Below are 27,772 nucleotides of genomic sequence, written 5' to 3' on the forward strand. Positions count from 1 at the left end.
TTGCATTGGCGACAGGGTCAAAATGCTTCTAGTGCACAGGATTTAATAGATATTGATACCTCGGATGGAAGCCCAACCCCAAATCCCGGATGAGGGTTCTCCAGGTTTCGGAAACATAGCTGCTCATGGGAAATGGATATCATGAATTATGGCTAGTCTGATTCTCAGTCAAATATTTGGACCATCTTCCTACAAATGCCTTCAATGATGGTGGAGATGAATGGCAAAAGACGGTCGGTAAAGTGGTGCCCCTCGCGGAATATCTCTTGGCACAGCCTTGCCAAGTCTCGCTATATCACTCAACATTGTCATCCCCCACCTGGATATTTCTCGCTTGGTCTCTACTCAACGTGCTTCGCGAATACCGTCCTTTTCAACCGCCACTCAGCCACCGCTGACCATTGAGTATGCGGGGAAGAAGAGGGATAATACCATGGTCGGGGGTGGAGGAGAGCGTCCCCCAACTGCAGAGTAACTGCCATTCAATCTGCCGACCAGATGTCGAGAATTCCAACGTCTGAAGCAGGTGGGCACTATCCGAGACTCTTAACCGGTGGAGGCACCCTTTATGGAATCTCTAAAGACCTTCATGCTGATCGTGCGAAGCGTCGGACTCGGGCCAGGTCAAAGTGGAGCAGACATTTGCGCCAAAAATTGCTGCTGCCTTGGTATTTACGACTTAATCTTTTCTCCGCGCATTTCCTCAACCTGAGTTGATAAACGTAGGACCAGGTTTCAGAACCTTCTACAGAGTCATCTTTATTAGACGTGTCTGCTGCCTCATAACCCAACTGATCATTGGTATTATTCAACCGTTTGTTACTCTACAATCTTTGATTGATCATGCAGATCAAGCTTGCTCTTTTATTGCTCTCTCTCTTATTTGCTCTCCACTTCATCCGGACAATCTACCGACAGATTGCATCACCTCAGAGGTCGATACCTGGACCGTTCTTTGCACGGTTCGGGCGCTTTTGGTACTTCTGGCGCGTACAACGAGGAACTTTTCACCATGATAATATCGCCTTACATGCCAAGTATGGACCTATTGTGAGGGTTGCTGAGAATATGTACTCGATCGATGTTCCGGATAAGAATGTCTATGGCATCGGATCAAAGTTTCCGAAGAGTGATTGGTACGAAGGATGGAAACATCCTAGTCCCGATCGCTTCACCGTCTTCCCAGACCGAGACATGAAACGCCACGCAGAAACTCGGAAGAAATTCCAGAATTTGTACAGCATGAGCTCGCTGGTGTCGTATGAGAAGTATGTCGACAATTGTATCGATATCTTTCTGCAGAGAATGGGCTCGTTCAGTCGATCTGGCGAGTTGATCGATCTGGCGCATTGGTTTCAGTGTTATGCGTTCGACGTCATGGGTGAAATTACCTACTCTGAGCGCTTCGGATTTCTCGACCATGGAAAAGATATTGGTGGGATTTTGGTAGCGCTGGATAATTCCATGATATACTCGACCCTCGCCGGCATCTACTCATGGGCGCACCCATATCTGTACGCTATCATGGAGAAGATACCAGGCTCAGGAGCCGTTGGCCGGAACTTTCTCATGAAATTTGTCCAACAGAAGATTGCGGAGCGGAATCAGAGCCGAGAGAACACGAAAGGGTCGGTCGAAAAGCTTCAAGATCAAAACGCGCCTCGTGACTTCCTTACCAAGCTCAGCGATGCGCATGAACGGGACCCGGAAAAGGTAACAGGGTATCACATCTTCATGATGGGTTTGTCCAACATCATTGCCGGAAGCGATACAACCGCAGTGTCTTTATCGAGCGTGCTGTACCACCTGGCGAGAAATCCTGCGAGCCTGACAAGGCTTCGCCGTGAGCTTAAAGAGCTCCAGCAGTCAAGGGAGGTAGACCAGTCTACGGCTGGAAATAAGGAAGTTGGCTTTATTTCGTTCAAAGAGGCCCAAGCACTTCCCTATCTCCAAGCAGTGATCAAGGAAGCTCTGCGGCTGCACCCTGCCACAGGTCTGCCTCTGTGGCGCGTCGTCCCTGAAGGAGGAGCATTGATCGCCGGGAACCACCTTCCGGCGGGCGCTATCGTAGGTATCAACAGCTGGGTGGCTCATTACAACCCAGCCATCTTTGGACCTGACGCGCACACATTTCGACCTGAGAGATGGCTGGAGTCCCAGACCACGAAGAACGGTGAGGAGCAACTGCGGAATATGGAGGCGAACTATCTGCCAGTATGTTGAGTCACCCAGCTCCAGTTCTGGCACAGTTGATGATGCCGAGCCATGTTGCCAATGACCAAAACTGACCTTTTATTGTCTTTTAGTTCGGCCTGGGCTCAAGGACGTGCCTGGGGCGGCATGTCTCGATCCTTGAGATGTGCAAACTCGTCCCTGAGATGGTGACAAGGTTTGATTTGGAGATAGAGGTTGGTGGGGAGGAATGGAAGACGATGAATTATTGGTTTGTAAAGCCAGTTGATTTCCACGTTCGAGTGAGGGCACGAGTGAACGATGACACCAAGGAACATATGTGACTGTTACACGGCACAAGCCGGTCGTGAGTAAGGTGTTGACAGCGGCTAGAATCCATTGTGCAATGGATCGTCATCAAGGCAATGAACTCCAAACTCTGTCCGCCAGGTGCATATCAACCTTTGTTAAGTTCTCAAAGCAGCCCAATTTGGAACGAGCATCTTCAGCAAATGTCACCTTTTGTACTGCCAACTCATGAACGAGGTCATCCTTGCTCAGATGGTCGTCATTCATGTTGGCTTTCTTGACCACGACGAGACTCGTCTATTCACTTTGTCGCTGAGTGGTTGACGCGCACAGTACTGAAGAACTACTCCGTATGTACCACATGTAGCAGACGCGTATGGAGCAGGCAAGCGACTATGCCCCACAAAGCGCCAGAAACTGAGGGACAGGGACAAATATTGCCACGTGCTAATCTCACAAAGCGGGCAGATGACGCATTGTCGGTAACGAGGTTTCAGAACTTGGCTCTGAGCAGGATTCCGGAATGCTACAAATGACATGCTCCGTAGTAATGATAATGAGGACTTGCTGAGTCGTTAGCGCCACAAATTCCATCGCGTCTCAAGATGGGGTTGTTTTGAAATGAGAGATTGACCTGTAATCAAACTCGCGAGGATCTCGCGACGGAGATCATCCGCGTTTGCCGGGGTAGCGGCGCGGCATCACGTGAAAGATGATATAAGGAAGAATTCGTTGTAGTTGCTTCTCATGTGCGAGCTTGTACGTGAACTCGTCAAAAATGATTGCTGACAGGGAGTGAAAATGATGTTACTGTTGGAGGGTTATTGTCGGTGCAGACTTGGGATCTTAGCAACGAGGATGAAATGGATCATTTGGTGAAACATGATCGACTAAGCCCTGATCGTTGGAGGAGAAGCCCTTGTACAGCCACGCTCCCACCCTCCTTCTTTCGTGATCTTTGTGAATAGATTACCGTGATTGCATACTACGATTGTACTCCGTACGCCTACTTGACAAGGCTCCTCCCTGTCATGAAGGTTCAAGCGAACTTGTGGGCATTGCCTTGTCACCTCATATCTCCGTAGAGACTATGCGTTTCTGACAGTAAAACACACATACCCACATCCCGAAGGGTCCCAGGAATTCCATATTAATACGGCTAGCAGGAATTGAGTTGGCACTGGTGGCTGGTGGCAACTTCAAATGACTGCATTCTATTTCACGTGCAAAAAGATATAGAAAAAAAGAGAAGGACAATTGGCGGCGCCGTGTGGTCAATAATAATAATAAAACGATATGGGCCAACTATGTACGACAGCCGACCGGGGATCCTTGGGGATTCTGCACGTTGAATGCACAATTGCCTTGGCTCGAACCATGTCTGCATGGATGAAGTGGAGGCAAAATTGTTCTAGGATTCCAAGCCTTCGAGTGGTTACAGAACTGCAAAGGGTTTCTTATTGCCAAGGGAAGTAGGTCTTTCATGAAGATGGCGACTATGGACATGTCGTCTCCGAATGAAGCATTTAAGCTCAAACAAAAAGAGCACATGCGACGACGGACTTTGGTCACATCATGAAGCATCAGCGTTCGAGCTTCAAGGTTCAAAAAGGTCCAAAAAGGTCCAAAAAGGTCCAAAAGGCTGGCGGGAATCATGTCCGACGCAAAGACTCTTTGTGCGGATGATCTCGAGCTGGCTGTCCCCGCACTTTGCACTTTGCGCCTGTAACTCGCCATCCACGATGCTATACATATCTATTCACAGACTGATTACGATTGGTGGTGCGTCGAGCTGAGTATCGAGATCGTTATCCTCACATCCCTCTCCAGGCCATGCGTTCCACCTAGGAGTCAAACCTATCCAAGCCAGAGCAAACTACTTGGTTGGCCAAGTTGTAAGCGTGCCCATCAACTACCTACTCCGTAAGTTCTTTGTAGTCCCCCACGATGAGTCTGGATGCGAACCGGACCTACCCGCACCTGTTGATCTCTCTGTAGTGCCAGAGACATTGACGACTCTCTACGAGTCCTCAAAGCTACCCCAATCAAACACCCTAAGTAAAGCTAATTGTATGTCAAGTTGGAGGTCCTGCACGTAAGGGCCGGAAGAGGCCCATGCGCAGAACAGTTGGACTAACAGTGACACCGCAGGCGCCACACCGGAGGAAATGCGCACCACTTTGACTGTGATTGGACAGTCTCGTCAATGCAGATGAATCATAGATTGTTATTATTGTTCAGAGTACCAGGTCAACATGATTAGAGTTGAGTTGACCTTTTGTCCTGACAATCTGGCACAATGATCAAATTTTTGGTATATTCCTGAAGCGATACGAAATTTGGCATCACAGCCTCGACCTAGCATTATAAAACACTCGTCAGTTAGGTACTTGGACGTGCTGGCATTAATTGCAGCACAGACTCTACATTTCACGTAAGTACAGTAAGAAGTAGCACAGTAGGTAGGTACCTAGGTAGGTATCTACGCAGTACTGTGCTTCGGGGCTAGCAGGAAGAAACAGGGAAGTGACTTGGCTCCAGTCTACTGTGGGCCGCGTCATCGCAAACCCGGAGGGTAGATCCTTCTCAATGCAACATTCAACTCGATACTTGCATGGTATACTATCACTGCAAAGTAGATGATCGACGAGCTGTGAGAGAAATCAAGAAAATTGAATGGGGGATGATTATTGTTGGAACCATTTAGGTGTGCCACACCCTCAGTGCCCTCTCTGCCTCCGCATTTACTTACCCTCTGTGAGCCAGTACCTACCGGGCCTACCTAAGCCAAGGGCCGGGGGCCCAAACGCCCGAGGGGCCCCTCGGCATTCCCACCCAGGCAGACCTACGGAGTACATAAGAATCCACAGGACCTAAAGGACCACTACTGCCAACTGGCCTTGGGTGCTGTGGATGCTTAGGCGTCAAGATAAGGACAGTAATTAGTGTGTTGGCACCGGAAAATGGTTCTCGTGAATCTCGTGGATTGGCAGTCAATGATTCGTGGAGTGAAATGACAGATTGTGTTGCGGAATGTGGAAATGATGAGCTTCTAGCCTTGTACAATAACAATGTTGTTAAAGCCCAAGCCCTTGGGCTTTGACAATGTCGTATTGCACGGGCTCATTGCCTGCACCAGATGACCATGATTAGAGACTTTTACACGAAGACAATCTGATCGTACCGCCGCTTTGATGCAGCCCATGGGCCTGATGGCCTGATACCGGACTGGACACGCAATCTTCCTGCAATGCGGTTTACTGTCCACTGTCATTCAAGATACCTGTGTCCCTCGCAAAAGTCTACTCGTTCAGGTACCGAAGGAAAAGTCTCGCAAGATGCACCCCGGGTTTTGAAACCATTGTTGTCTGCGCAGGCACTGTGCTTTTAGGGCTTCCTGCCAGGGTCCCTCGGGTACCAACTCTGCATGGACCTTCAGGCGACGTTTCCGCATGACAGTGCCGTCTTTTCAATCTTTTAGAGGGTCATGAGGGTCCAAGTCAAGCCCAAAGGTGGAAATGCAAAGGTTAAACCCTTTCCAGCCTCGGTCAAATACAGAGGCTCGGCCTACGTATTTCCTCCATCTCCATGCACTGCTCAATGCTAACCTCTAGTGGGAGCTGGGAGCGTTCCTTGCGGCATTGACCCCAACTAGCGATCCGTCCACGAATCATTCCCCCCAGCGACCCCCAACATGGTCTGGGAGATCGTGAAACCCTGTCTCATCCCGGTCAACAAGCGGACCACAAAGCCAGGGTGTCGAACCTTATCCTCGCGCCCAACTGCCTCAACCACGCTCGACAAACACACTATCTGCATCGTCAATCTTGCCAATGATACTATTAGTACACACGGAAGACAAGAATAGGATCCGCTTGGGATCGACTGGAAGTAAAAGGACTCCGCCCAAAGGCTTTGCATCCACCCTAAGTGTGAAATGTTCCCATCGTCAATTCTCGCTACCTCCTCACCCACCTCCACGCTTGCTCATCTCCGGACATGCACCTGATACAGGTAACAGCATACAGCATACGAGTACACATAGATTTCTCCTCATAAGAGTCACTCCTACACTTTTGCTGGTGTCCACCACTGTGCCCTTGCACCCACCTCTGAATAACGTTTAGGGGAAACTTTTGAGCAGTAATTGTCTCCTCTTCCATATCATCAAGTTTATCTTTGTCCAGTCCTCATACTGTTCCTACAGCCCGACGTTGGACAACCCCCCCAAGCTCGCCACCGCCGCCTTGATCCTTCCCACCAACCACAGGACCATCTTCCTTTGACTCCGCTACCACCGACGACCAAGACCTTCCTTCCCACAACTGTCTACCTAGGTACGATCTACCATCCCGTACTCTCTACCTCTTTATCTCTCTTCCAACTTGCATCTCCGCGCCTCGCCGATTTCTGTACCCACCAGAACCTCATTCGCCGTTGCTCCCTTCAATCTGGTCCTCCTTCTCACCACCTACAACGCACCTTCACCACAAACACAACCACAACCACTCCTTCTTCACCCATATCACCTCTGCCGCTTCCTCTTTCTTAGGCCGCTTCACTTTTTACCACCATACCGATCCAACGCAAGAAAGCAGCTTCAGCAGCCTGTTTTTCCAACTCCATCCATGGATCGATAGATATCTTTTCAGTCCAGCAACTTTATCTCTTTCTTCCCGCACCCCCGCGAGTACGACTCACATACGCAGCAGCCACTCCTTTTACAGAAGCTCTTCACTGTTTGCACAAGTGCGCTGCCCGAGGGTCCACCGTGACTAGCCATCGGCGACACCCCTCCCGCCTCTTCACCAAGTCGAGGGTGTCAACAACAGTCTAGGCATTGGTCGTTTGCTGTCTGGACACCCTGCGAGCAGCCATAGGAGCAAGTAGTCACAAAGTCTTGTGGCGGAACATACGAATCCTGCATTCGACCCACTGCCGATTTGGACAACCTCACCGAGACCCATCTTTTCTATCTCACACCCCGGCATAAAAGCGACCGCCCATGCAGACATAAGTCTCCCCAGAAACACTTGACTTGAAGAGCTGGAAATAAGAGGCTTGCAACATGTTCAACAGGCTTAGCCTCTGCGGCAGCAGTCATCATGTCCTGTCAGCCATTCTCGTGGTTTTATTACTACTTTTTTCAGAGACCCAAGGCCTAGATATTTCCTACTGTTCTCCAGAAAACAACGCAGGGTCGTTTCCTACATGTCAGTACACATCTCCACGCTTGGGCTTTTGTTTTCCTGACCGTCCATCCAGATAACTACCCATATCAATCCAATGGAGCGTGCCAGCAACATTGCGTGGGCTCATATGCCTTTGCAGTCTTGCAAGGCAATGACTGCTGGTGCTCCAATTACATTCCGGCCGACCAAGTCAGCACCTCTGACTGCAACCAGCCTTGTCCTGGCTATCCCAGTGAATGGTGCGGCTCGACCGATGAAGGACTTTACGGCTATTTCCTTCTGAGCCCTGGCATTCCATCCGGCACCTTGGGTGCTACCCCCTCCCAAACTACTTCGGTTAGTATTTCCTCAAATGATTCAGGATCTTCTTCCCTTGCCACAACTATAACCATCACCACTGTCCAAACAATATCTCCTTCCACCTCTCCTACTGTAATAACCGTCGGGCGTCCTCAGAGTTCCGAAGAGACAAGCTCTACGAGTACTACTAGAGCTACCTCATCGACCTCATCACGGTCCACGGTATGGCATTCCCGAATTTGATGACCTATCCCCATCATACACTGCTCTTCCCCATTTTCGGCAACCGTGCACGATCGATGGCTAACCGGCGATAGTCCCGCTCAACGTCGACTTCTGGCTCAACCACTGGATCTGCAACCAGCTCGGACCAGCAGACTGAGGTATATACGAGTGTGACCACCGTCACCGGCGAAATCCGGACGGTGATTGTAACTCCGAGTCCCACCGTCAGCTCGGATGCCAACCTAGGTCAGCCTTCGGCGGGTGGTGGCGGCGGTACCAACGTTGGAAAAGTGGTTGGAATCGTGCTCGGAGTTGTGCTCGGAGTCATCGCCATCATCGCGCTCGCCATCTGGCTGTGGCTACGTCGACGACGCCAAGATAATCCAGATTCGCCCAGGCCAGAGAGCTCTTTCATGGCACGAACCGGCGATTCCTCTTCCTCAAACAACATCCCTTCACGGCAAGTTAGTCAAATGTCGTCGGCGGGACTGTTAGGGAACAAGGCTCCTCGAATCAACACCTTTGGCATGCCTGCGGGCACCGATCCTCGGAGTGCCGACACGGCTTCGTCAGGTTTCGACCGCCGTAGCGTGGGTACAGATCAAAGACTTAACCCGTATGCTCTGTACATTCACGATGAAGGTCGCGTGAGCGATGTGTCTCTACAGGACAACCAGGATTACTCGCGGCAATTGAGAGTACGTGGACCCTTGGATGTGAGACTTGAGTGGAGCGGAAACTGACGAGGACAGGTTGCCAACCCCGATACATGAGACGACTTTGCACCACCGTGTGGGTCGAAAGCTCGACGATTTAATGCTAATGATGAAGACGGCTGGTTGCAGGACCTACACAGGTGCGATGGAGCAGTCTCCTCAACATCGAGGGGTTTGACAAGCCCTCGACTCGCGTTATCGCGATGCCCCTGTTTGCGGGGTTCAGGTGCGCCACGCAAGAACGCACAGCATGCGGAAGTGATGTTACCATGAGACATTTTGTTTTCCAGCAAGACATGCTTGAAAAGTGCAGATCCCGGACTGGAGCATGAAGGCGTTTCTACAAAACCCATGTACGATTAGCATAGCCAACGGTCAAAAGTTGCTCGGGAGTTTTTGATGGTATAATATATCATCTGACCTTGAAGAGGTTATGGGGCTGTACGTGTCGAGTCCTATTGTTGGCCGACATGTCCTCCAAGACCCACGGAACGGCTCAGTGAGGTTGGCGTTTCGGGTATGGCAGGTTGGGTTTTGATCAACGGGCCGGGTTGTTCCTCTGTACAGAGCCTCGGGATGTGACCAAGTCTATTTGCTAGGTGGGGGTTTGGGAACTGCTGTCGAAGACGGAACAATGGGTTCCAAGTTTCTCCAGCGAGTATTTTCAATCAAAGTACCGTACAGCAGCAGCAGCAGCAGCAGCAGCAGCAAAGCTCATCAAGAATCTGAGACGCCCAGCGCTGTTGTGCCTCGCCACTCACGACTTGGAGCTGGCAGAGTAGGTACTGCGGGCTGTGTGAAGACAAGGCTGTGAGACTTGAGTTGGGCATGATGAATTACATCCTGATGCCTACCTTACCTTGGTAATGAAGAGAATTGAATCCAGTCCTTTTGGCATTTTTAAGGTAGGCGGCTGGGGCCGCCAGGGATAGTCTTGGGCGCATGGCCCGATCCCCTTATGCTCAAGGGCCGGGGGGCCCGAGGGCCCGAGGGGGCGCGCCAGTGGTCCTTCCAGGCACCCACCCCCACTAGCAGTGAAGGTGCCACGGAGCTAACAGGTACTCTCAAGGAAAGGAAGGTTGAATAGTCGTCTTCTCTTTTTTATAGTATCTAAGTAGTCTACTCGTAGTCAGGCCATCTTCGGAGGTGTATACCATAGTGGAATCGTCTGCGTCTTTTCCCAGAGCTGTTTTTGCGCTGTGTAATGGCTGGGGAATGATGAAATCCCACTCCGATTAAGTCTGTCTCACAATCAAGCTGGGATGCACAGTCGGTTCTAGGTGGAATTGACGACAGTTGGCTGGATAGGTAGTTTGCCTCTCGTCACTGTCATTCAGTGTAGGCACCTAGTGGGTCGATTGGGCCGAGGGGGCTTCTCAACATGCCCGACGACGTCAGAGGTCTTGTATGTCCGCCAGTCAAACCAGCGACAGGGCGTGAAAACAGCTTTGTGCACAGTTCCCCGTCCATGACTACCACTCTGAATGGGCTAGGGCTTCCTGCACTGGTCCAAATTCCACCCTCAATGGAACCAAATCGAGGTTTCGAAGCTTCTACAATGGCCTGTTGAGGTCTTCAGCCGCGTGTCGATCCGCAAATGTGGTCGGGACGTTGCGAAGCGCGTCAGGTTTGAAAAAAACCAGGCCCTACTGGCTACTTAGTACTTTGCAGTTAGGCGTAGAGTTGAGAGGATCACTGACGATATTTGTGTAGGGTTCCACCCTCGTGTTCTGGTCCTGCTGCGTGAGAAAACACCCCCCATCTCACCTTCCCTCCAGCTTGAAACCAACCTGGACTCCCTGCTGCCCAATTTACCAACTCTGACTGTTCCTTTTCTTCTTGTACGTCTTCGACTGCTGTCCATGCTGCCTCCATGATCCTTTTGTTCTCCCACAGCCGCATTCCATTTCTTTCGAGTGCGAGTGTATGTGCATGTGATTCTCCTGCATCGTGCCCATCCAATCAAACAGCGCAACCTTGATTACCATTGCCACCACCCTCCCTCACTGATTCCCTACACATCCGATCTTCCGTTGCCTCTGAGAGCCCGTTCTTCAACAGGCTGCAATGGCAGGACGCCGCTACGACGACGTTGTATATGAAGATCGTCGCGATTATTCCTCTAGAGGCAGTCGAAGAGGTTACGAAGACCGCTATACCGACGATGAAATCGAATACCGCCGACAGGCTGCCCCTCCCGTGAGGGAAAGAGAGAGAGAAGTCTTGATTCGAGACGATGTCCGAGGGCGAGCCAGCAACACCCCCTCCTTCATGAAAGAAGACTATGGCCGTACAACAGCCGGCCCAATGGTTCTTCGAGCTCGTGAACGAGAGGACTTTGAGTTTGTCCCTCGTCGTCGAAGGACGCCTTCTCCTGAACCCGAACGCAAGACCGAGAGGGAAGAAATCATCATAGAGCGAAGGGAAGAGTCAGAATCCAGGCCACCTCCTCGGGTGCGGGAAAGGGACCGGGACTACGAACGTGAAGAGATCATCATCAGAAAGGAGGACGCCACACGAGATGCACGACCGCCTCCCCCAAAAGAAGTCAACGGTTCTCGCGAGGAGATCATTATCCGCCGCGAAGAAAAAGATGGAGATCGTCGACCTCGATTTGATGACGATGACATGGTCTCTATCAGAAGAAGCGACTTTGACAGGAGGCCTGCTAGAAGTGAAGTCGACCGAGATGAAATCATCATTCGCCGCGAAGAAGAAAGGTTGGACCCTGTTCGGGCTTACGATGACTACACGCTGGGTAGGAGAGTGTCCCACGAGCGAGCCAGATCTCGAGCTCGGCGATCCAGTAGTGGCTCCGGTCAGGAGATTGTTATTCGCAAGGACGAGATCAGAGGACGCAGTGGAGAGCGAGAAAAGCAGGAGATTATCATTCGCAAGACCTCACGCTCAAGGTCCCCATCGCTGTCATCCGCCCCAGCCCCGCCACCTCCAGTGCCTGAACCACAGGTCATCCATGCTCCCACCATCCATCAAGAAGTCATCACCCATCATCGACATATTGATCACGGCTATGAGGTCTCGGTTCAGACAAGACCTCGCGTGGTGTCGCGACCACCATCGCCGCCGAGCCCTCCTCTGAGTGCTCCCATTCCCGCTCCTGTCCGCAATCGTTCCGAGGAACGGATTCAAATCAGTCGCACACAAACTCGTAACGGACGTACCGAGAACGAGGACATTGTCATTGACCGCAATGAAGGGCCTGCCGGGCCCAGGAGTGTTGCTCACCACTCACCACCTCCTCCCGTTCGTGACCCCTATTACGATGTGCCACCTGCTCGAAGAGATCCTCGAGGATTTGACCGCGAGATACAAGAAGAAGCCGACTATTATAACAACAAAGCTCTCGAACGAGCTTATATCGGAGAAGCTTATCATGGTGCCACCAAAGACTGGGCTCTTGTTGATGTCCCTCCCGGCACATCTCGCGTTCGCATGGAAGGGGCAGGAGGTGGAGGTCAGGAAATCACATGGCAACGTTATAACGGCGTTCGCCGTAGCAAATTCTTTCCCAACGGCGGTGACGAAGCACTCGGGAACGAACTCGGCAGGCCAATCCCCCCTCCCATTCACGATCTCCGTCCTCTTCCAGCTCAACATGGTGAAATTGGTCGCCGGTATGGGAAGGAAGGCAACCCCACCGACGGACTATGGACTGAAGTGACCAAAGATCTGGTGGTCAGGGAGGCCATCCAGGAGATGGGCTATGAATTCGAAGAGACCAGCGACTACTATTATATCATTGCTTATCTGACATATGTAAGTTCTCACCTTGACTTGCGCAGCCCAGCATTCACTGACTTGGACTCAGGAAGACATGGTCCGTCTGGTCGGCCTATCGGAGGATATTCGCAAAGAGCGAAGGCAACGGGCCAGGGAAATAGAATGGGAGAACAGAGCCCTACCCCCTCCAAGACCAGAGTCAAGACCTCTGGCTATCGAGCCTCCTCCGCCTCGACCTCGACAGGAATGGGACCGAGAAGAGGAGAGAGTTATCGAACGTGAGGTGATATACCGGGGTGGACGTCCGCCTCCACCCCCTGGTTGGAGACGTTGAGAGACGAACGACAAGACATCAACCCATCTGTCATCTCTACCTATCAATTATATTTTGCTTAAGAAGATGAGTCACCTATGTGTCAAACACGACCAGCAACGGCGATACCACAGCATTACTTTTAACGACCTGAACCGTCAACGATTTCACGACTGAAACGCAGCGAACATTATATCACATGATGTCTGTCTTTTATCCGTCATTATGAGCGATTATTTCTTACACATCCTGGTAGTGTTTCGGCAGGCTTTGGAATGTTTGATATCGATGCCAAGCTTGAGGCGAGTCGAATGTAGTCTCGAATTGATGGTGGAAAGATTGTTTGATAAAAGAGATCAGGGTTTGGCAGTTAGTGAGAAGAGATATCCCGGGTCAAACTAGAACGTCGACTTAGATACGAGATAGCTTTCAAGATGACATGGAATAACCAGCGCAATCGTCCAATGTGTAATAGCTGACGACAAGTCCTGAAAGACGGCAAGGCTCCGAGGTTTGATGAGACGAAGGATTGTTGGTGGTTCTTGTGTCACCAAGACCAAGGAACCTTGCTCCTGTGATGTTTTAAGTATGTCTACTTAGGTTATGGGGCTATGTGTCTGTAACTCGGCCTTGGTGACGAGCATGGGCTGCGAGAACGCAGCTAAGACTATTCCAGAGGTCTGGATATTTAAAATCATGCGGCATGAGGATGCATTTCCATAGCTAGGACAAAGCGTGCACGTTTCAGCCTTGCCCCAGTGGTGTATCGCGAGAAGACAATTTCGTTGTGACCATCTGTCTTTGTCCTCTTGCCCTTGGCCACATTGGCGAGGAATCTTTTTTTCTATTCGGATGAGATTGGCGGGAGTTCGCATGGAGATGTATCGATGCTGGAAAACTCTTGCTCCGATGCTCTTTCCGCCATCTCGAGAACAACTGCCTCAACCTTGTCCAGAGGATTGTACTTCCACTCACAGTGAGCATTGATGAGACTACACACAAGGTTTGGGGTCTCATGGCCGGCATAGTCAGGCTTAGGAAGTTGGTTGAGAGCCCAGATTGTATTGTCATCGGTTTCTAGAGCCATGCATCCATCGGTGGAAGCTGCTCGAATCCAGTTGCGTTCATGCTTGAACCAGTGATCGATACAAGCACACGGGTAGAGCGGAAAGTTGCTGTCAGGATTGTCCTTGGTGTCGGGGCTTGGAAAGGCGAGGGAGTTGGCTGTAGGAACCAGAGTGGCCAAGAGACAAAGAGCTAGCAACAACCAGAGGCGAGGCATTTTGTTGAGGACGCGTGTGAGAGAGGAGAGGTGTAGACACTGGTATTTGCCAAGTTTGAGTTGAAAACTGTATAAGACCCCAGCTGGACGATGAACGATGACGGAGAAACAATGAAGACTCGGATCAAGAAGATAGCTGAAGGAAGACAAGGACGTGGTAATCAAGAGGAAAGGATTTCTTACCAGTTCGATCGAGGAAGAGGCGAGGCCAGGCAGACATCTGCGCCTTTTGCAGCCCGTGGTAACAACGGAAGGAAGGCGAAACAACGCGGATGCGACTTCCACATATGTAACCAGATTTACACATTCTGTTACTCCCCTCACCACAGATTCCCCTTTCTCCTGGTAGCAGGACAATTGTCTTTCACATGGTGCAGTGAAATTGTGCCATCAAGGTCGTCAAGACGCAAAATACAGTGCAGTCATTATATCCAGATGACCATCTGTTCATGTCTGACCTATCAAAGCATGCAAATGCACAGGCTCAGTGACCAGGTTAATATCCAGGTTGGTGTCACAAGCAAGGGATGAACGATACAAGCAAGAAATGAAGACGTAGGGGCGGTGAACAAAGGGGCTCTATCTTGGCATGTTGTTGCTCACCGCCCACATCTTTCTGCCAGCATTTCAAGCCCATCACCTCACATTGTCTTTGCCCTCCCGCGCCTACAATCCTGCGCAACGCCAGTCGCTTCTTGAAGAACAATTATCGCACTGCAACAACAGCCACCATGCCGCCCAAGAGAGGAGGCCGCGGCGGCAAGCGCGGGCCCGATCTGTCTTGGGAGGATGCCGACGAGAATGCCCCTAAAGATGCTGAGCTCTCCAAGAAAATGCCAGGTCCCAGATTCCCTCCCATGAAGTTAAAAGTTCCTCGTCCTATCGATGCCTCGGAGCGTGCCAGCGTCAACGCCTACCTACAATTCCGAGACCTCGCACGCAAAGGCCCCTATTTTGCCATTCTAGAACCCAGCCATTTGACGGATGCGAAAACCGGCAAAGTGCACAGCCGCCTGGGATTTGATCCTTTCAACGACCAGGAAAAATACACGGCAAAGTTTCACAGGAGAAAACGAACGGCTCCGGATCTGAGTACACGAGAATACGGTGGGCTGTTATTGTGGAATTTGACGATTGTTTCGGGCACTAATTAAAACTGTCCAGAACTCCGAACATTTCCAAAGGAACTATGGCCGGGCCTTGATCCCAAGCAGAAGAACCCCATATGGACGACGGTCGATGCTGCTGCGATCATGGCAAGGTCGCATAGACCCCTAAAACGTAAGCGCGAGGCACTACCAGCGGCCGATGACGATGAAGAAGAGAAGGAAGGGGATGGCAATGAGACGGATGAGTCGGACCCACTTCTGACTGGCTCTCGAAGAGCCAGGAATGCCACCAAAGCTGCCAAACAACGACGCGACGACTCAACAACTAAGAAGTCCAAGGAAAAGAAAGGCTTGGACGCCGAGGATGACTACGGCGATGATGATGCTCGAGACAACGACGATGATGACGACGACGACGACGGTGAAGAAGGTGCCGAGGCTGAAGAGCAGGACTCGGAGTTCGATGAATCCGATGATGCCGATGGAGATGATTACAATGCCGAACAGTATTTTGATACCGGTGAGGGTGATGAGGACGATTTTGGTGGCGATGACGATGGTGGGACATACTAATTGATGGTCATCTACCTACCCTCAGCGACGATGGCTTGAACAACACAATACCCCGAATTCCTTTGTTTGTAATGTACACATTATTGACACTGCTCAGCGATGCCTACGCCGCGCTGACATAGCCCCAAGTACCTACCTACTTTTCTTGATAGTTGCATACTACCTGAGATTGTCGAGTTGCAGGAACTTGTAGCAACTAAAAGATTGCCATATTGACATTAGTAGGCACGGAAGGCTGGTCGATATTGCTCCGCCCTAGACATCTTCTTCGGTCGAGTATTAAACCCTATGTGAGATTTCCGAGACGTGATTCTTTGCAACAACAATTTCTGAATTTCCCACGCCTCACCAACGTCTCAACGCTCGAGACTCAGAATTTGCTTCGTCTTTGTCAACTGTAACAATGACGCTGGCCTTAAAATTTCGGAACAATGGCAGAAAAAGAGCAACAACACCCGCACCTTGATCGGACTGCTCTAGTACTCTTTGGCACAGAAACAGGCACCGCCCAAGATATTGCAGAGGAGATCAGTCGCATCCTGCAGCGGCTGCACTTCTCTACAGATATCGTAGGTCTCGACCATGTCAAATATGAGACTCTCAAGTCCTACAACCTTACTGTCTTCGCAGTCGCCACCACTGGTCAAGGAGATTTTCCCGACAATGCCCGAAAATTCTGGACTAGCCTCCTGCGAAGGAAGCTGTCGTCCACCACCTTGTCTGGCATCAATTATGCCTTGATTGGGCTATGTGATAGCTCTTATACCAAATTCAATTGGGCGGCACGAAAACTAGACAAGCGACTGCAACAATTAGGTGCCAATCCTCTTCTCGAGGCATGCGAGGCCGATGAGCAAGGCGATGAAAGTACTGACGGCTCTTTCTTGGCCTGGTCACCTCTTTTGAGAGATGCTGTGTTGTCACGGTTTCCACTTGCCCCTGGTTTACAGCCGATCCCCAACGACGTTGTTCTCCCAAGCAAATGGCGTTTGCAGCCGTTGGCTGTACATGAGTCAAACAACGAGCCGAGCCGAGCCAAACCAGCATCTCATCCAGCTTTGGGTGGTCTTGATGATAACACAGTCACCGTTGAGCTAACACTCAACCAACGCGTCACCCCACCAAGCCACTGGCAGGACGTTCGGTTCATGAGCCTCGAGCTTCCTGAGCAGATGACTTATATGCCCGGTGACGCTCTAGCCATTTCTCCCAAGAATCTCTCCTCTGACGTTTCTACGCTACTTGACCTGCAGAGGTGGAATGAGATAGCTGATGATCCCATCCAACTCACAGCAACAAACCCAAGGCAGAATGGTCGATCCTCCCTGTCAGACCACAACCCGATCAATGCACGAGAAGATCTTACACTTCGAGTTCTCCTCTCAGAATACCTCGACATCAATGCCATCCCGCGACGTTCTTTCTTTGCCGCCATCGCCAATCACACCACAAACGAAATGCATAAAGAACGCCTTGTCGAGTTTACGGATCCACAGTATCTTGACGAATATTACGACTATGCCACCAGGCCACGACGGAGCATCATCGAGATTCTCCAAGAGTTCGACTCTGTTCAGCTTCCATGGGAGGAAGTAATCAACATCATACCGTCACTGCGGCCGCGCCAGTTCAGTATAGCAAGTGGCGGAAGGCTAAAGCAGAGCGACCACGGCGGCACCAAGTTTGAATTGCTAGTTGCCATTGTCAAATACCGTACTGTCATCAAACGGATTCGAGAAGGTGTCTGTACCAAATATTTGGCCCAATTGCCGGTTGGTTCAAAGTTACAAGTCTCTCTGAAGACTGAAGGTCGGTTTTTGACGCCAAACGACTTAGCTACAAACTCCAATCATATCTTGATTGGCGCTGGCACAGGGATCGCACCACTTCGAGCTTTGATCCATGAAAAGACGTGTGAAAGCGCGATGTCTGGACTCAATGTTCTGTTCTTTGGATGCCGAAGTCATGCAGCTGACTACTACTTCCACGATGAATGGAAGACGCTGGCAGAAGCATCTTTGCAGGGAAAGTCGACTCCCCATATGGGATCGACCTTTGAGGTGATACCGGCCTTTTCACGTGACCAATCAGCCAAAGTCTACGTGCAGAACCAGATCCGTGCCAGAGCAGACTTAGTATGGACGATGCTGCGGGAGCAAGAGGCTACAATCATCCTGTGTGGCTCCTCTGGCCAGATGCCCAAGGCAGTGCGCCAAGCTCTGGTCGATGCACTGGTGGAACAGGCGAGCTTGAAGGTCGATGTGGTGGAGGGGGTCAAAGGTCCCTCTGGAGATGCAGATGAACCAATCTCCAGTCCAGAAGACGCCGAACGATATCTAACACGGCTGGAAAAACTGGGGAGGTTCAAGCAAGAGACGTGGTCATGATGACACGAAATGGAGTTTATTGTGTCGCAATCACTCAGATCTCTTCTCATTTATGCCTTGCCAGCAAGTCGTCTCACCCTTACGGGACAGATCGGTCTGAATGGGGAAAGGGGCTACGATAGACCATCGACGATCGAAATGAAATGTGATATATCATTCAGCAATAGTCATAAGTAATAGAAAAGTCGCTAGATAACATAAAATAACATCCTCGTACATGGGGATCAGACATTTTGGTTGTATGCACACGGTACCCCCGATTCCAACAACCACTACAATTGCGATTCTAAAGCTCGGCTCAAACCTGGACACTCGTCTTGTCGACACAGCTGGAACAGCCAGTCTTGCCCGCAGCGACCTGGCTAGGCGTACGTGCATAGCTGGGGGGCACATCAAGCGCAGGGTTTCTCAAGAAGAAGTTGCGTGGTCGCAGCAACAACGACATGGGCTCCGCAGGCATGACGGGGAAATCCTCGGGGGCCGGGAAGTGAGTCAGGCCAAAGGTGTGCCAGAGCACAATGTCTTCATTCTCAATGTTCTCGGCGGGGTTGGCGTCGATCCACAAAGGCAAGCCCTGGGAAGGCTCGCCCGAGGTCTGGGGCACGTGGCGGCCAGCAGGATGAATCTGGTCGTCGGAGTCTAGAGGATCGGGTTAGAGTCTTGTGTTGGAAGAAAGCAAGGGGATAACAACTCACATTTGGTGACGTGGACGGCATGGCGAGCGAAGCCAGCCCGCTTCCACACTAGGGATCCCTCCTTGGGGAGCAAGTCAGGCACCTCTCGACTGACAAGCTTGTACGTGGCTGGCCTCTTGCTATAAGGGTGCAGTTTGCTTTCGTTGGAGATGTCCCAGGTTCGTGAAGTGTTTCCGTCATAGCCTGCTCGGGCTTGACCAGCCGTTGTGTACTTTGTCTTTTTGGCGTAAAAGGCGTTGCCATATGGGTTCTCGGGCGAGCCAACCTCGCCAGCGCCCCGGGCGGCGTCCACCTGGAAGACTGTATTCTTCTGACCATCGACGCTGGGATCGACTCGCAGGCAGAAGAGATGCTGGTGGTTGTGTGCATTGACTCCAGGGTAGACTTCGGTACCCCAGCCCTTGGTGTCCTCACCGGGATTCATGGCGTAGGTGTTCAAAATACCTGTAAGCTTGATCTCCAGTTGGATGGTGCCATCCTGGTGGAAGATCCAGTAGACACAGTATTCATAGTTGGCGGCAGTGAAGATGTGGGAGATGATGAGTTTGCGGGCACGAGTGACGATGACCGAGTCGTCACGGAAATCCGAGTGCTTGAACAGAATGCCATTGTCTTCTTCGTGGATGCACACGGCGTTCTTAATGGTGCTGGCGGCACCGGCGCGGTTGACAAAGTCGAAGTCCAAGTAGTGGATGCTTCCCTTGCAGTCACAACCCAAGCTCAGAGAGTTAGTCATGTATCCGCCGCCATATTCACCCAAATCGAAGGCATGCTTGCGCTGGTGGGGGTGTTCTGGGTTGCCATAAGGGACGACCATTTCGGTCAACGAGAGTCTGTAAAAGATTGGTCGAACCACACCTTCGGCCTTGTCAAAGAAGCCGATGTTGTTGAGAACGATGCCCTCGCGGTAGTTGAAGCCAATATGAATGGACCAGTTTTGCCATTCAATCGTTCGACCCTTCATGGTGAAGCTGACGCCTTCTGGCTGGGTGATGTTGATAGGCTTGAGGTCAGTCCGGAATCCACCACCATCTTCTACGGATTTGACGTGGTAGTTGTTTGGGGGTGCCCTGCTGAGAGGTCTTCGGACCTTGGGAACATCGATGTGAATGATTTTTTGCTTGTTGGAGTCGTAGATGGGACAGAAGTCCAGGGGGAATGAATACTGGGAATCATCCACATGAGGACGATAATACATCAGAGCTTGTTGCAGCCTGACGGCGTTGCCGAATCTCTCGTCGTATCCAATGGTCCAAGGATCACAGTAGACTTTGTCCATCTCGTTGGCTGGAATGCCGCTCAGGCGGCATTGTTCGATGACACCGGGGTCCTTGCGAACGACATGCTCGACAATTTGCAAATCTTCCATAGTGATAAGGGGCTGAACATTGGGCGTCTCCTCCCATTTGATGACCTTGCCCTGAGTAAGGTCGACATGACCATCGAACACCTTTCCATCGGTGGAGATGACCACAATATCAGCTATCCGATTGGGTTTCTGAGTATGGTCAGGATCGGCAAGCCACTTCAACATCTGAGCCTTGGGAGGCTCTAGGATGGTGACGGCATTGTAGTAGAGTTTCCCATGCTGAGAGCGTAAGATGGAAACAGCAGCTTCGATCTCAGTGGTGGAGAGAGGATCCAACGGATGGGGAGGTGCCAGGGTGTTGGACACCTGCTGTGCAAGTTGCTTGACACGTTCGAGAACCATGTTGAACGACAAGAGGGGTAAATCTTGCTTGGATCTCAAGAAGTTCACAGACAATGATGTAGGAAGAAGGGAACGAGCAGAGAGACGGGACAGTCTGAGAGTTTTAAAGACAGCTCATCAAGGAGGGTCGAGGAGGGTAAAGGCGTCGACCTTGCATGTCGGCGTACTGAACCTGACCACTGGATCGCGGAATGGATTCTGATGCAGAATCGAGGAAAGCGACCACGACTCCCGACGAGTAAGAAGGCAGCATTTCCGGACCCTTATCTTATCGTTTATTCAACCATCTCGACACATTTAAAGGCGGAGCAAGGCGAAGCTCGTGGATGCGAGGCATGGCTAAGATTACTGCTTTAGGACTAGCGCGACCGGCCATATGGACAATCCGTTTCTCACACAATTGAAGCATCGACCATGGAATGTCTCCGACGGCCGTCGTTTCCTATGATATCTAGACAGGAAGCCTACCACGAGCCATGCGGTCAATTTAGACTTCATTCGAGGCTATCAACTTCTTTACAGTATGCATACCACTGTACATACATGGTGGTGGCGCTCAAGATAACAATCTCTGTGAATAAGCAGTGCACCACGAGCTGATATGTATGGGTCAGTTCAAGTACCTAATGATTAGGTATCCAATAAATAAATACTCTGGAAGTGCTGGGCACGACAAGATAAGAAATGATATTTGCCCATTGCTGAATACACGTGATACAATAGGATTTCAATCATGATGATTTCCGCCCGGTGGACCTTTAATGGTTCCATGTCTCTGATCTTGGCGAGAAGGGGCGGCGGAACAAGAAATGCATGGCTAGCCTTCCAAGACCGTAGTAGAAGGACACCTAGGACAAGCATGGCTACCTAGGTGACTGATCGACTGAATTTCAAGGAGTTCTAATCCAGCCTGTCCATCATCGTCCCTTGTTCAATCATGGCAAAATTCCTCAAGACTGTGAGGTGAATCCATTTCATATGTACATTTCCATTACTGGATGTTTTTGATCTTGCTTTGTATGGGTATCTGTGGCCCTTGCCAGCGCTTGGTTTAGGGCACATGAGGTAGGGGTTGGTCGGTCTGGATAGTTTAATGGTGTTTTTCTCCGTGACCATCTTCGTGGCCATGTGTATCTTTGAAGAACATTGCCTCGACAACGACATAGCCCGCAAATGCAACCGTAGCAATTCCAAGTCCTGGGAATGCACCCTTGAGTCGGTTCCATCGAGTGAAGGGACCTGTATACCGCCATGCCTCGCTACCATTGGTTAGTCATGGAAACGTAACAGACAACAAGGATTTCTGGTAGTTCCCTTACTTCCTTGCCCATGGGTCTCTTGCACGCCACTCTCGGCTTGTTGCAGCGTTCGTCAAAGCTTTCATGTCAAAGCCCGTGGGGTTGTTGGGAGGAGCCATGTTGCTGGTGTGAGGAGAGAGGAGATGGACGGTGCTGGAGAGTGTTGGAAGATGTCTTCCAGCTGCCTCGAAGAGAGGTGGTGATAGGAAATAAGCACGTGGACAATGGTGGTGGGTGATTAACAACGAGATGGTGCAGTCATGAGGATGTGAGGATGCGTATAATGTCGACAATCACATAGCTTGTGCCAAGACTGCGTGTCAAGCTGAATATGCTGCCCCGCATAGGTCTAACCGAATTAGTCCAAGTGCAGAACGGTGCAGAATGGCTCTTTCCTGTGTGTGTGTCTTCAACGCCATCGGACCTTCTGCGCAACCATCTCTTTCCAGACAAAAACACCCACAACCGCCCGTTTCACTCTTTCATCTTCACTATAACAGACATCAGCTATCACTCACTCGTGAAATTCAGCAGTACCTGACGACCGCGATCACGCCACCCCCGACGCGTTCCGCGATTATCCTGATAATATCCATCCTTGCATGCGAACTTCCTTCATGGATCTAGAGCCTCTCTCACCTTGTCCTCTCACGCGATGAGCATGCTCTTTGGATATCCTTTCAAATCACCATCATCTTCTCTCTAAATCCCATTGACATGGCCCCACGCTACAATCCGTCCTTGAATGGACCTTATCACATTCAGCAAAACCATCTTCAATCCCACGTTTCTTCTCATCAACATGGCGTCCTCCCTCCTCCTGCGCAACTCGGCACTCCTGCGTTCGGTGCAGGCACATCCTCCTCGGCCAGTCCATTCGCCCTCACCAGCAACCTAAACAACGGCTTCGATCGCAGTATGCTTGACAACGGTGTCATGCAGGGCCAAATGGCCTTCGCTAGAGGCGGGCCAGTCCAAGCACATCAAGGCTATGATTCCATCGGGGGTCCTCTCGAAAACAAGGACGACGCCCGTATCCGAAACGTTTGGAAGCATAACTTGAAGGAAGAGATGGACACCCTCAGGAAATTAATCGATGAGTATCCCTATATTGCAATGGTAGCCATACCCCCGGGCTTTCGAGTCTTTCTCCGTATTAATTCGTCTTTACAGGATACCGAATTTCCCGGAATAGTTGCGAGACCCATTGGACAGTTCACCACCAAAGCCGATTATCATTATCAAACCCTGCGATGCAACGTCGATCTCCTCAAGATGATCCAGCTTGGAATCACTCTGTTCAAGCCCGATGGTTCGCTTCCCCCGCCAGACGCTGTGTCCCCTGCGAAGTCCCAATTCCATCAGAATCTCCTCCCCACGCCGTGCACGTGGCAATTCAATTTCAAATTCTCTCTCGAAAGCGACATGTATGCCCGCGAGTCGACCCAGATGTTGACAAAGGCTGGCATTGATTTTGAGCGGCATGCCAAACATGGGATTGAACCTCAAGACTTTGCATCACTACTCATGACATCCGGTCTTGTGCTGGAGGATGACATTCACTGGATTTCCTTCCACTCGGCCTATGACTTTGGCTACTTGATGAAGCTCATGATATGCAAGCCGTTGCCTGAAGACGAAACGTCGTTTCATGCTCTACTCGAAAAGTTCTTCCCATCTCTCTTCGATATCAAATACATCTTGAAACACATTGGCGCCAAGGGCTCGGTGAATAACAATCAACCTTTGACCCACGATGCTACCCTCATCGTGCAGCGGATTATGACAAAGTCTGGGCTTCAGGACATCGCTGAGGAGCTGGCAGTTGCACGCATAGGGCAAGCGCATCAAGCAGGATCGGATTCGTTGCTTACTGGGCAAGTTTATTTTAAGATGAAGGAAAAGGTGTTCAATGGCACCTTTGAGGAAGACCGATATCGGTCTCAGGTCTGGGGTTTGAACGGTCAAATGCCGACCACTTCTGGAGGCAACAACCGCGACTTCAACACGCCCAACATGAACGGAGCCACGTTTTACAATCAAAATGGAACGCCATCGACGCCGCAGACGGGCAATATCGGCATGGCTAGTGGATCGTCGCACACGCCGGTGCCAAGTCACATGAGTGGGATGACTCCAGGAGGATTTGGGAATTTCCAGTACCAGAAGGCAATGAGTTAGACGCCAGAGCCATGCGTCGAGGAAAGGCGGCGGGCATATCGTGCGGAGACGAAGCACGCGAGTGCCCAGGACGGCGTTGACGATCTTGAATTTTATGACACACCAGGCTTGGGCGAGTATGCCTGTCTTGAGAGACAGCGGAGCGGTGGATGGCAATTGGATGGCAGCGCACCTCGAGTTTGTTCCCCTGTACAGCAGATGACTGGCGTTGTTTCGGGGCGACATATAATGCCATACAACTCTCAGCATGAAGTGATGCGCGAAGACGAATACCAGTCCTTCACATGGCATGACCAAAATCTATCCAGTTCGAGCAGCAGAAATCCTCTATCACGTGCATTTCCTTCGGTTTCACCAGCAGACCACCGGCATTCCATGCCTATAGCAATTCCGGTGCAGCCCCTTGAAGGAGCAAGCTCTAGGCCCTTTGAGCGCTCTCACGCACATCCCACAAATGAAGGATCACGCACCGCTCCAACTTTGTTTCGTCCAAGACTCGTATCACCGCGGCACAATTACGTCTCCAGCGATGGGCTAATCACAAATCCTATTCATCCTTCACATGGTTGGCGACCATGGTCAGCGCGTTCAAAGCCCTAGTCCATCCAGCCGTCTTGGGACACTGGCGTGTGCACGGCAACGCGCCAAAGACAAGCATACCGACGACATGATGGCGTGCAAAATGCACTTTAGTCTCGGCCCTATAGCTTTGATAATTTGGAGCGATTGCCCACGAACGCGAAGCGGTAAAGCTCGATGTGGACACATGTTGTCTCTGGTATTCGACTCATGTGTCTGGACGGGTCGGAGAATACGGAGTACGGAGTTGAGTATTTTGCATGGGTGTCCTGGTTGTGGACCTTAGGGAAGGGGTAGTTTTTGTTCAGTAGTTGAGTTACATACTTGGGGATGGAAGAGAGGTGTGACCGGTGCGGTGAGTTGTTGTCGTGTCCTTGTGTTTTTCGTAACTCGGTCTAAATGTCGAGGCGAAGAATGTGACTGGCCTCGAGGATTGTATTGTATTGCACCGAAATTGGTATCGGGTCAAATTATCCTGTAATCATAGCAGAGATGTTGAGATTCATGAGATCAACAGTCGTGTGCTACTCTGAAGGGCCAGCTTCCAGATGTATTGCGCTTGTGTATGTGATGACGTAGCCCGGTGTGCAGATGTAAGGCTTGGTCGAGTTCGAGCTTCGGGGGTGGTGAAGCAAAGCACTGTTCAAGAGCCCAGATATCTTTTCCAGCCGTCCCTCCATACGGTCCTCGTGCTCTCATCGCCAACAACACCGGGCCTTTCCCCGATCAAGAAGCGCTCCCAGCGAGCGTCTCGGCCGGTGCCAATGCAGATGATGGTGGTGTTGTCGGACCAGCCCAAGATGCCTTTCTGAGGTCGTGTCGGCAAGGAGCCGAGGGCGGGTAGATAGGACAGTGCCTGTGGGCCAGAGAGTGCATCGTCGCCCATTTCGAAATGTGTGGATGCGAAACTGTACATGTCGCTGAAGACGCGGGGAAGTAAGGGGATTTTGGAGAGAAAGCCCCATTTCTGATTGGTGTTCTGGTCTTCCTCCGAGGGGTGGTACACGGAAGGGGACTGGGAACGACGAGAATTGGTGGCGGCAGGACTTCGCGGGGATGTTGGGGTGCCTCTAGAAGTGGATCGAGGTGTGGAAGGAGACACAGGGAGATCAAACACGTGGAGAGTGGATTTGTCCGAGGTGACGGCAAGCATAGAAGAGTCAGGAGAAATGGCAATGCTGAAGATGTAGGCAGGGTCTACACCTCGACGGAGTTCGGCAATCTTTGTGCAATTGGCGGTGGAGAAGACACGAATCAAAGTGCCCGTCTCGCTAGCAGTTGCGAGCCAGGCTCCATCGGCCGAGAGGTCCATGGCGCGGAGGGCAGAGGTGTGAGCGGGAATGATGCTCACATTTCCAGAAGCCAGTTCAACGAGTTGAACCTTGCCTGGCGACCTACCGGGAAAGGCGAGATGCTTGGAACCAAGACAGCAGAGGCCTAGAGAATTGTCGGCAGTCTCAAAGACAGCCGTCTTTTCAGGCGGAGAGGAGAACTTGTAGAGATGAATACTGTTCTGAATAGCAATAACAATCCAGGACTTTGTCAAGCGGACACGCAACACGGCAGTCTTCAGTTCGAGGGTGATGGCAACCTTTTGCTTCGCATCGTCCCAGATGATGACCTGATATGATATTGTGTGAGCCTGGGGGCATGCAGCGAGGGAGAGGTCAGATAGAACCAACCTTGGTTTGCGGCCAGCGAGGGTTTTTTCCACCTCCTACAAGTGCCAGATAGTTGTAACGGCCGAGCATCTCTGCTGTACCGATCCCTGCATTGAGGTCTGCGATGGATGTTTAGAGTTGGAGGTGTGGGCAAGGGGAGGGATGGTGCCAACCTCTGGAGACTTTCAATTCACATGGGAAGGTATTGAAGACTAGAAGACGAGGCGAGGTTAGTAGTCTGAAATTTGTGGTCGAGGTGGTTCATGGGAGGAGGATATGCTCACCACAAAAGCCTGTGTCGAGGCCAACGGCGAAACAGGTGGAATCATAGTTGAAAGAGGCACAGAGCGACACAGGCCCCGTGGAATCATCGATGATGGGTCGAGTGTTCATGTTGTTGAGGTAGGTAGTTAGTTCAGCCTGGTTCGTTTCATATTGAAAGAGAGGGTGTGTGTAGAGGTGCTCAGGAGGGTGTCTGAGTGTCTCTGATTGAGATTATATCACGAGATGTCAAGATCGACAGGTTGTAGGGATAGGGTCATAGGATGTTGTGATGTGTTGTTGGTGCAAGCGACACTTAGGGTGCGGTGCGGTGCGGTGCGGTGCGCTGGCTGGACGGTGGATGGTGGACGACTGGATGGATGAGAATGAAATCGGACACGAGATGAAAAGGCATGACGCCAGAGGTTCGCAGCGAAACCATCCAAGCCCCTCGGCCTTCCTAACCGGCTGGCCTACTCTCCTATGGCCCCAGGAGCCACAAGAGCCACAAGAGCCACAGAGCCCGCCGATCTAGGATTCCATAGGTGCTACGAGCGCCCATCACGTCACTGATGTTGCTTATGGTCTAGGCGCGAGGCCCCTCGGCCCCTCGTCCTCTCGACCCTAGACTTGCCTATGGGCCTGATACCAATATCTGTGCAATTGGCATTATTAGAGTTAGAGACACGTGCTCGGTGTCTCATCGGCTCCTCGGGCCTCTTCATTCCAGTTACCAGGTACCTAGGTAGTAGGTATGTATGCGACTATCATGCTGATCGTCAACACAAACGATCTCACTAAAGATTGAAGGACTCGACAGCCACATTCACAATATGTTGTACCTTTGAACCAGCACTGGCTCTAGTCACATCTTCCCGGCACTAAGGGTTCTGCAAACGCTGAGGTCATAGGTCATTAGCGATCAAGAATGAGTAGATGGTAATGATCGTAATAAATTTTGTGGCTGTGCAAGCCCCGAAGCGATAGGCTCTAATAGGGCCCTGGGGTGTCTGGGGTGCCTGGGGCCTCCCAAGTATGGGCTGGAACTGAAGTATCAACATTTTGTT

The 27,772-nt window shown here is 51.1% G+C and overlaps 8 protein-coding genes across 10 annotated transcripts; 6 read left to right on the forward strand and 2 right to left on the reverse strand.

Moving 5' to 3' along the window:
- Positions 1 to 843: 843 nt before the first annotated feature.
- PV10_05367 (uncharacterized protein) lies at positions 844 to 2,516 on the forward strand (the record flags this gene model as incomplete). Its single annotated transcript, XM_016370022.1, has 2 exons — positions 844 to 2,214; positions 2,307 to 2,516. The coding sequence occupies 2 exons, from the start codon at positions 844 to 846 to the stop codon at positions 2,514 to 2,516; spliced, it is 1,581 nt and encodes a 526-aa protein (XP_016222315.1).
- Positions 2,517 to 6,446: 3,930 nt separating this feature from the next.
- On the forward strand, positions 6,447 to 9,622 carry PV10_05368. Of its 3 annotated transcripts, XM_016370024.1 has the most exons (5): positions 6,447 to 7,694; positions 7,747 to 8,009; positions 8,130 to 8,195; positions 8,291 to 8,896; positions 8,951 to 9,622. In XM_016370024.1, exons 1-5 carry the CDS (start codon positions 7,550 to 7,552, stop codon positions 8,969 to 8,971), a joined length of 1,101 nt encoding a protein of 366 aa, XP_016222317.1. In that variant the 5' UTR covers positions 6,447 to 7,549; the 3' UTR covers positions 8,972 to 9,622. The 3 variants fall into 3 exon arrangements, with proteins under 3 accessions (XP_016222317.1, XP_016222316.1, XP_016222318.1); XM_016370023.1 differs by having other exon boundaries at positions 7,747 to 8,195; XM_016370025.1 differs by lacking the exon at positions 8,130 to 8,195.
- A 1,041-nt stretch (positions 9,623 to 10,663) lies between these two features.
- Positions 10,664 to 13,420, forward strand: PV10_05369 (uncharacterized protein). The gene is made up of 2 exons (XM_016370026.1): positions 10,664 to 12,691; positions 12,744 to 13,420. Exons 1-2 carry the CDS (start codon positions 10,982 to 10,984, stop codon positions 12,987 to 12,989), a joined length of 1,956 nt encoding a protein of 651 aa, XP_016222319.1. The 5' UTR covers positions 10,664 to 10,981; the 3' UTR covers positions 12,990 to 13,420.
- A 1,520-nt stretch (positions 13,421 to 14,940) lies between these two features.
- PV10_05370 (uncharacterized protein) lies at positions 14,941 to 16,079 on the forward strand. The gene is made up of 2 exons (XM_016370027.1): positions 14,941 to 15,357; positions 15,415 to 16,079. The coding sequence occupies exons 1-2, from the start codon at positions 14,982 to 14,984 to the stop codon at positions 15,930 to 15,932; spliced, it is 894 nt and encodes a 297-aa protein (XP_016222320.1). The 5' UTR covers positions 14,941 to 14,981; the 3' UTR covers positions 15,933 to 16,079.
- A 284-nt stretch (positions 16,080 to 16,363) lies between these two features.
- PV10_05371 (uncharacterized protein) lies at positions 16,364 to 18,507 on the forward strand (the record flags this gene model as incomplete). Its single annotated transcript, XM_016370028.1, has 1 exon — positions 16,364 to 18,507. One exon carries the CDS (start codon positions 16,364 to 16,366, stop codon positions 18,317 to 18,319), a length of 1,956 nt encoding a protein of 651 aa, XP_016222321.1. The 3' UTR covers positions 18,320 to 18,507.
- PV10_05372 (uncharacterized protein) lies at positions 18,453 to 20,998 on the reverse strand. The gene is made up of 2 exons (XM_016370029.1): positions 19,015 to 20,998; positions 18,453 to 18,958 (listed from the first exon to the last, which is right to left on the reverse strand). Exons 1-2 carry the CDS (start codon positions 20,723 to 20,725, stop codon positions 18,618 to 18,620), a joined length of 2,052 nt encoding a protein of 683 aa, XP_016222322.1. The 5' UTR covers positions 20,726 to 20,998; the 3' UTR covers positions 18,453 to 18,617.
- Positions 20,999 to 22,462: 1,464 nt separating this feature from the next.
- On the forward strand, positions 22,463 to 25,281 carry PV10_05373 (uncharacterized protein). The gene is made up of 2 exons (XM_016370030.1): positions 22,463 to 23,142; positions 23,197 to 25,281. Exons 1-2 carry the CDS (start codon positions 22,741 to 22,743, stop codon positions 24,202 to 24,204), a joined length of 1,410 nt encoding a protein of 469 aa, XP_016222323.1. The 5' UTR covers positions 22,463 to 22,740; the 3' UTR covers positions 24,205 to 25,281.
- PV10_05374 (uncharacterized protein) lies at positions 23,902 to 27,076 on the reverse strand. Its single transcript, XM_016370031.1, has 4 exons — positions 26,729 to 27,076; positions 26,618 to 26,656; positions 26,466 to 26,563; positions 23,902 to 26,404 (listed from the first exon to the last, which is right to left on the reverse strand). The coding sequence occupies exons 1-4, from the start codon at positions 26,835 to 26,837 to the stop codon at positions 25,427 to 25,429; spliced, it is 1,224 nt and encodes a 407-aa protein (XP_016222324.1). The 5' UTR covers positions 26,838 to 27,076; the 3' UTR covers positions 23,902 to 25,426.
- Between the last annotated feature and the right edge of the window lie 696 nt (positions 27,077 to 27,772).

Source organism: Exophiala mesophila, assembly GCF_000836275.1.
Source record: "Exophiala mesophila strain CBS 40295 unplaced genomic scaffold supercont1.4, whole genome shotgun sequence".
NCBI lineage: Eukaryota > Fungi > Ascomycota > Eurotiomycetes > Chaetothyriales > Herpotrichiellaceae > Exophiala > Exophiala mesophila.

What these genes read in the sequence shown, in the direction of transcription:
- PV10_05369 (XM_016370026.1), top strand. Translation starts at nt 10,982, where the DNA reads ATGGCAGGACGCCGCTACGACGACGTTGTATATGAAGATCGTCGCGAT. An exon ending in TCATTGCTTATCTGACATAT is followed by an intron (nt 12,692 to 12,743) that starts GTAAGTTCTCAC and finishes ACTTGGACTCAG; the next exon opens with GAAGACATGGTCCGTCTGGT.
- PV10_05374 (XM_016370031.1), bottom strand. Translation starts at nt 26,837, where the DNA reads ATGAACACTCGACCCATCATCGATGATTCCACGGGGCCTGTGTCGCTC. An exon ending in CCTCGACACAGGCTTTTGTG is followed by an intron (nt 26,657 to 26,728) that starts GTGAGCATATCC and finishes CTCGTCTTCTAG; the next exon opens with TCTTCAATACCTTCCCATGT. An exon ending in CTCGCTGGCCGCAAACCAAG is followed by an intron (nt 26,405 to 26,465) that starts GTTGGTTCTATC and finishes ATATCATATCAG; the next exon opens with GTCATCATCTGGGACGATGC.
- PV10_05373 (XM_016370030.1), top strand. Translation starts at nt 22,741, where the DNA reads ATGGCCCCACGCTACAATCCGTCCTTGAATGGACCTTATCACATTCAG. An exon ending in AGTATCCCTATATTGCAATG is followed by an intron (nt 23,143 to 23,196) that starts GTAGCCATACCC and finishes TCGTCTTTACAG; the next exon opens with GATACCGAATTTCCCGGAAT.
- PV10_05372 (XM_016370029.1), bottom strand. Translation starts at nt 20,725, where the DNA reads ATGGTTCTCGAACGTGTCAAGCAACTTGCACAGCAGGTGTCCAACACC. An exon ending in TGCCGTCCACGTCACCAAAT is followed by an intron (nt 18,959 to 19,014) that starts GTGAGTTGTTAT and finishes CCGATCCTCTAG; the next exon opens with ACTCCGACGACCAGATTCAT.
- PV10_05370 (XM_016370027.1), top strand. Translation starts at nt 14,982, where the DNA reads ATGCCGCCCAAGAGAGGAGGCCGCGGCGGCAAGCGCGGGCCCGATCTG. An exon ending in TCTGAGTACACGAGAATACG is followed by an intron (nt 15,358 to 15,414) that starts GTGGGCTGTTAT and finishes AAAACTGTCCAG; the next exon opens with AACTCCGAACATTTCCAAAG.
- PV10_05368 (XM_016370023.1), top strand. Translation starts at nt 7,550, where the DNA reads ATGTTCAACAGGCTTAGCCTCTGCGGCAGCAGTCATCATGTCCTGTCA. An exon ending in CGCAGGGTCGTTTCCTACAT is followed by an intron (nt 7,695 to 7,746) that starts GTCAGTACACAT and finishes CCGTCCATCCAG; the next exon opens with ATAACTACCCATATCAATCC. An exon ending in CGACCTCATCACGGTCCACG is followed by an intron (nt 8,196 to 8,290) that starts GTATGGCATTCC and finishes AACCGGCGATAG; the next exon opens with TCCCGCTCAACGTCGACTTC.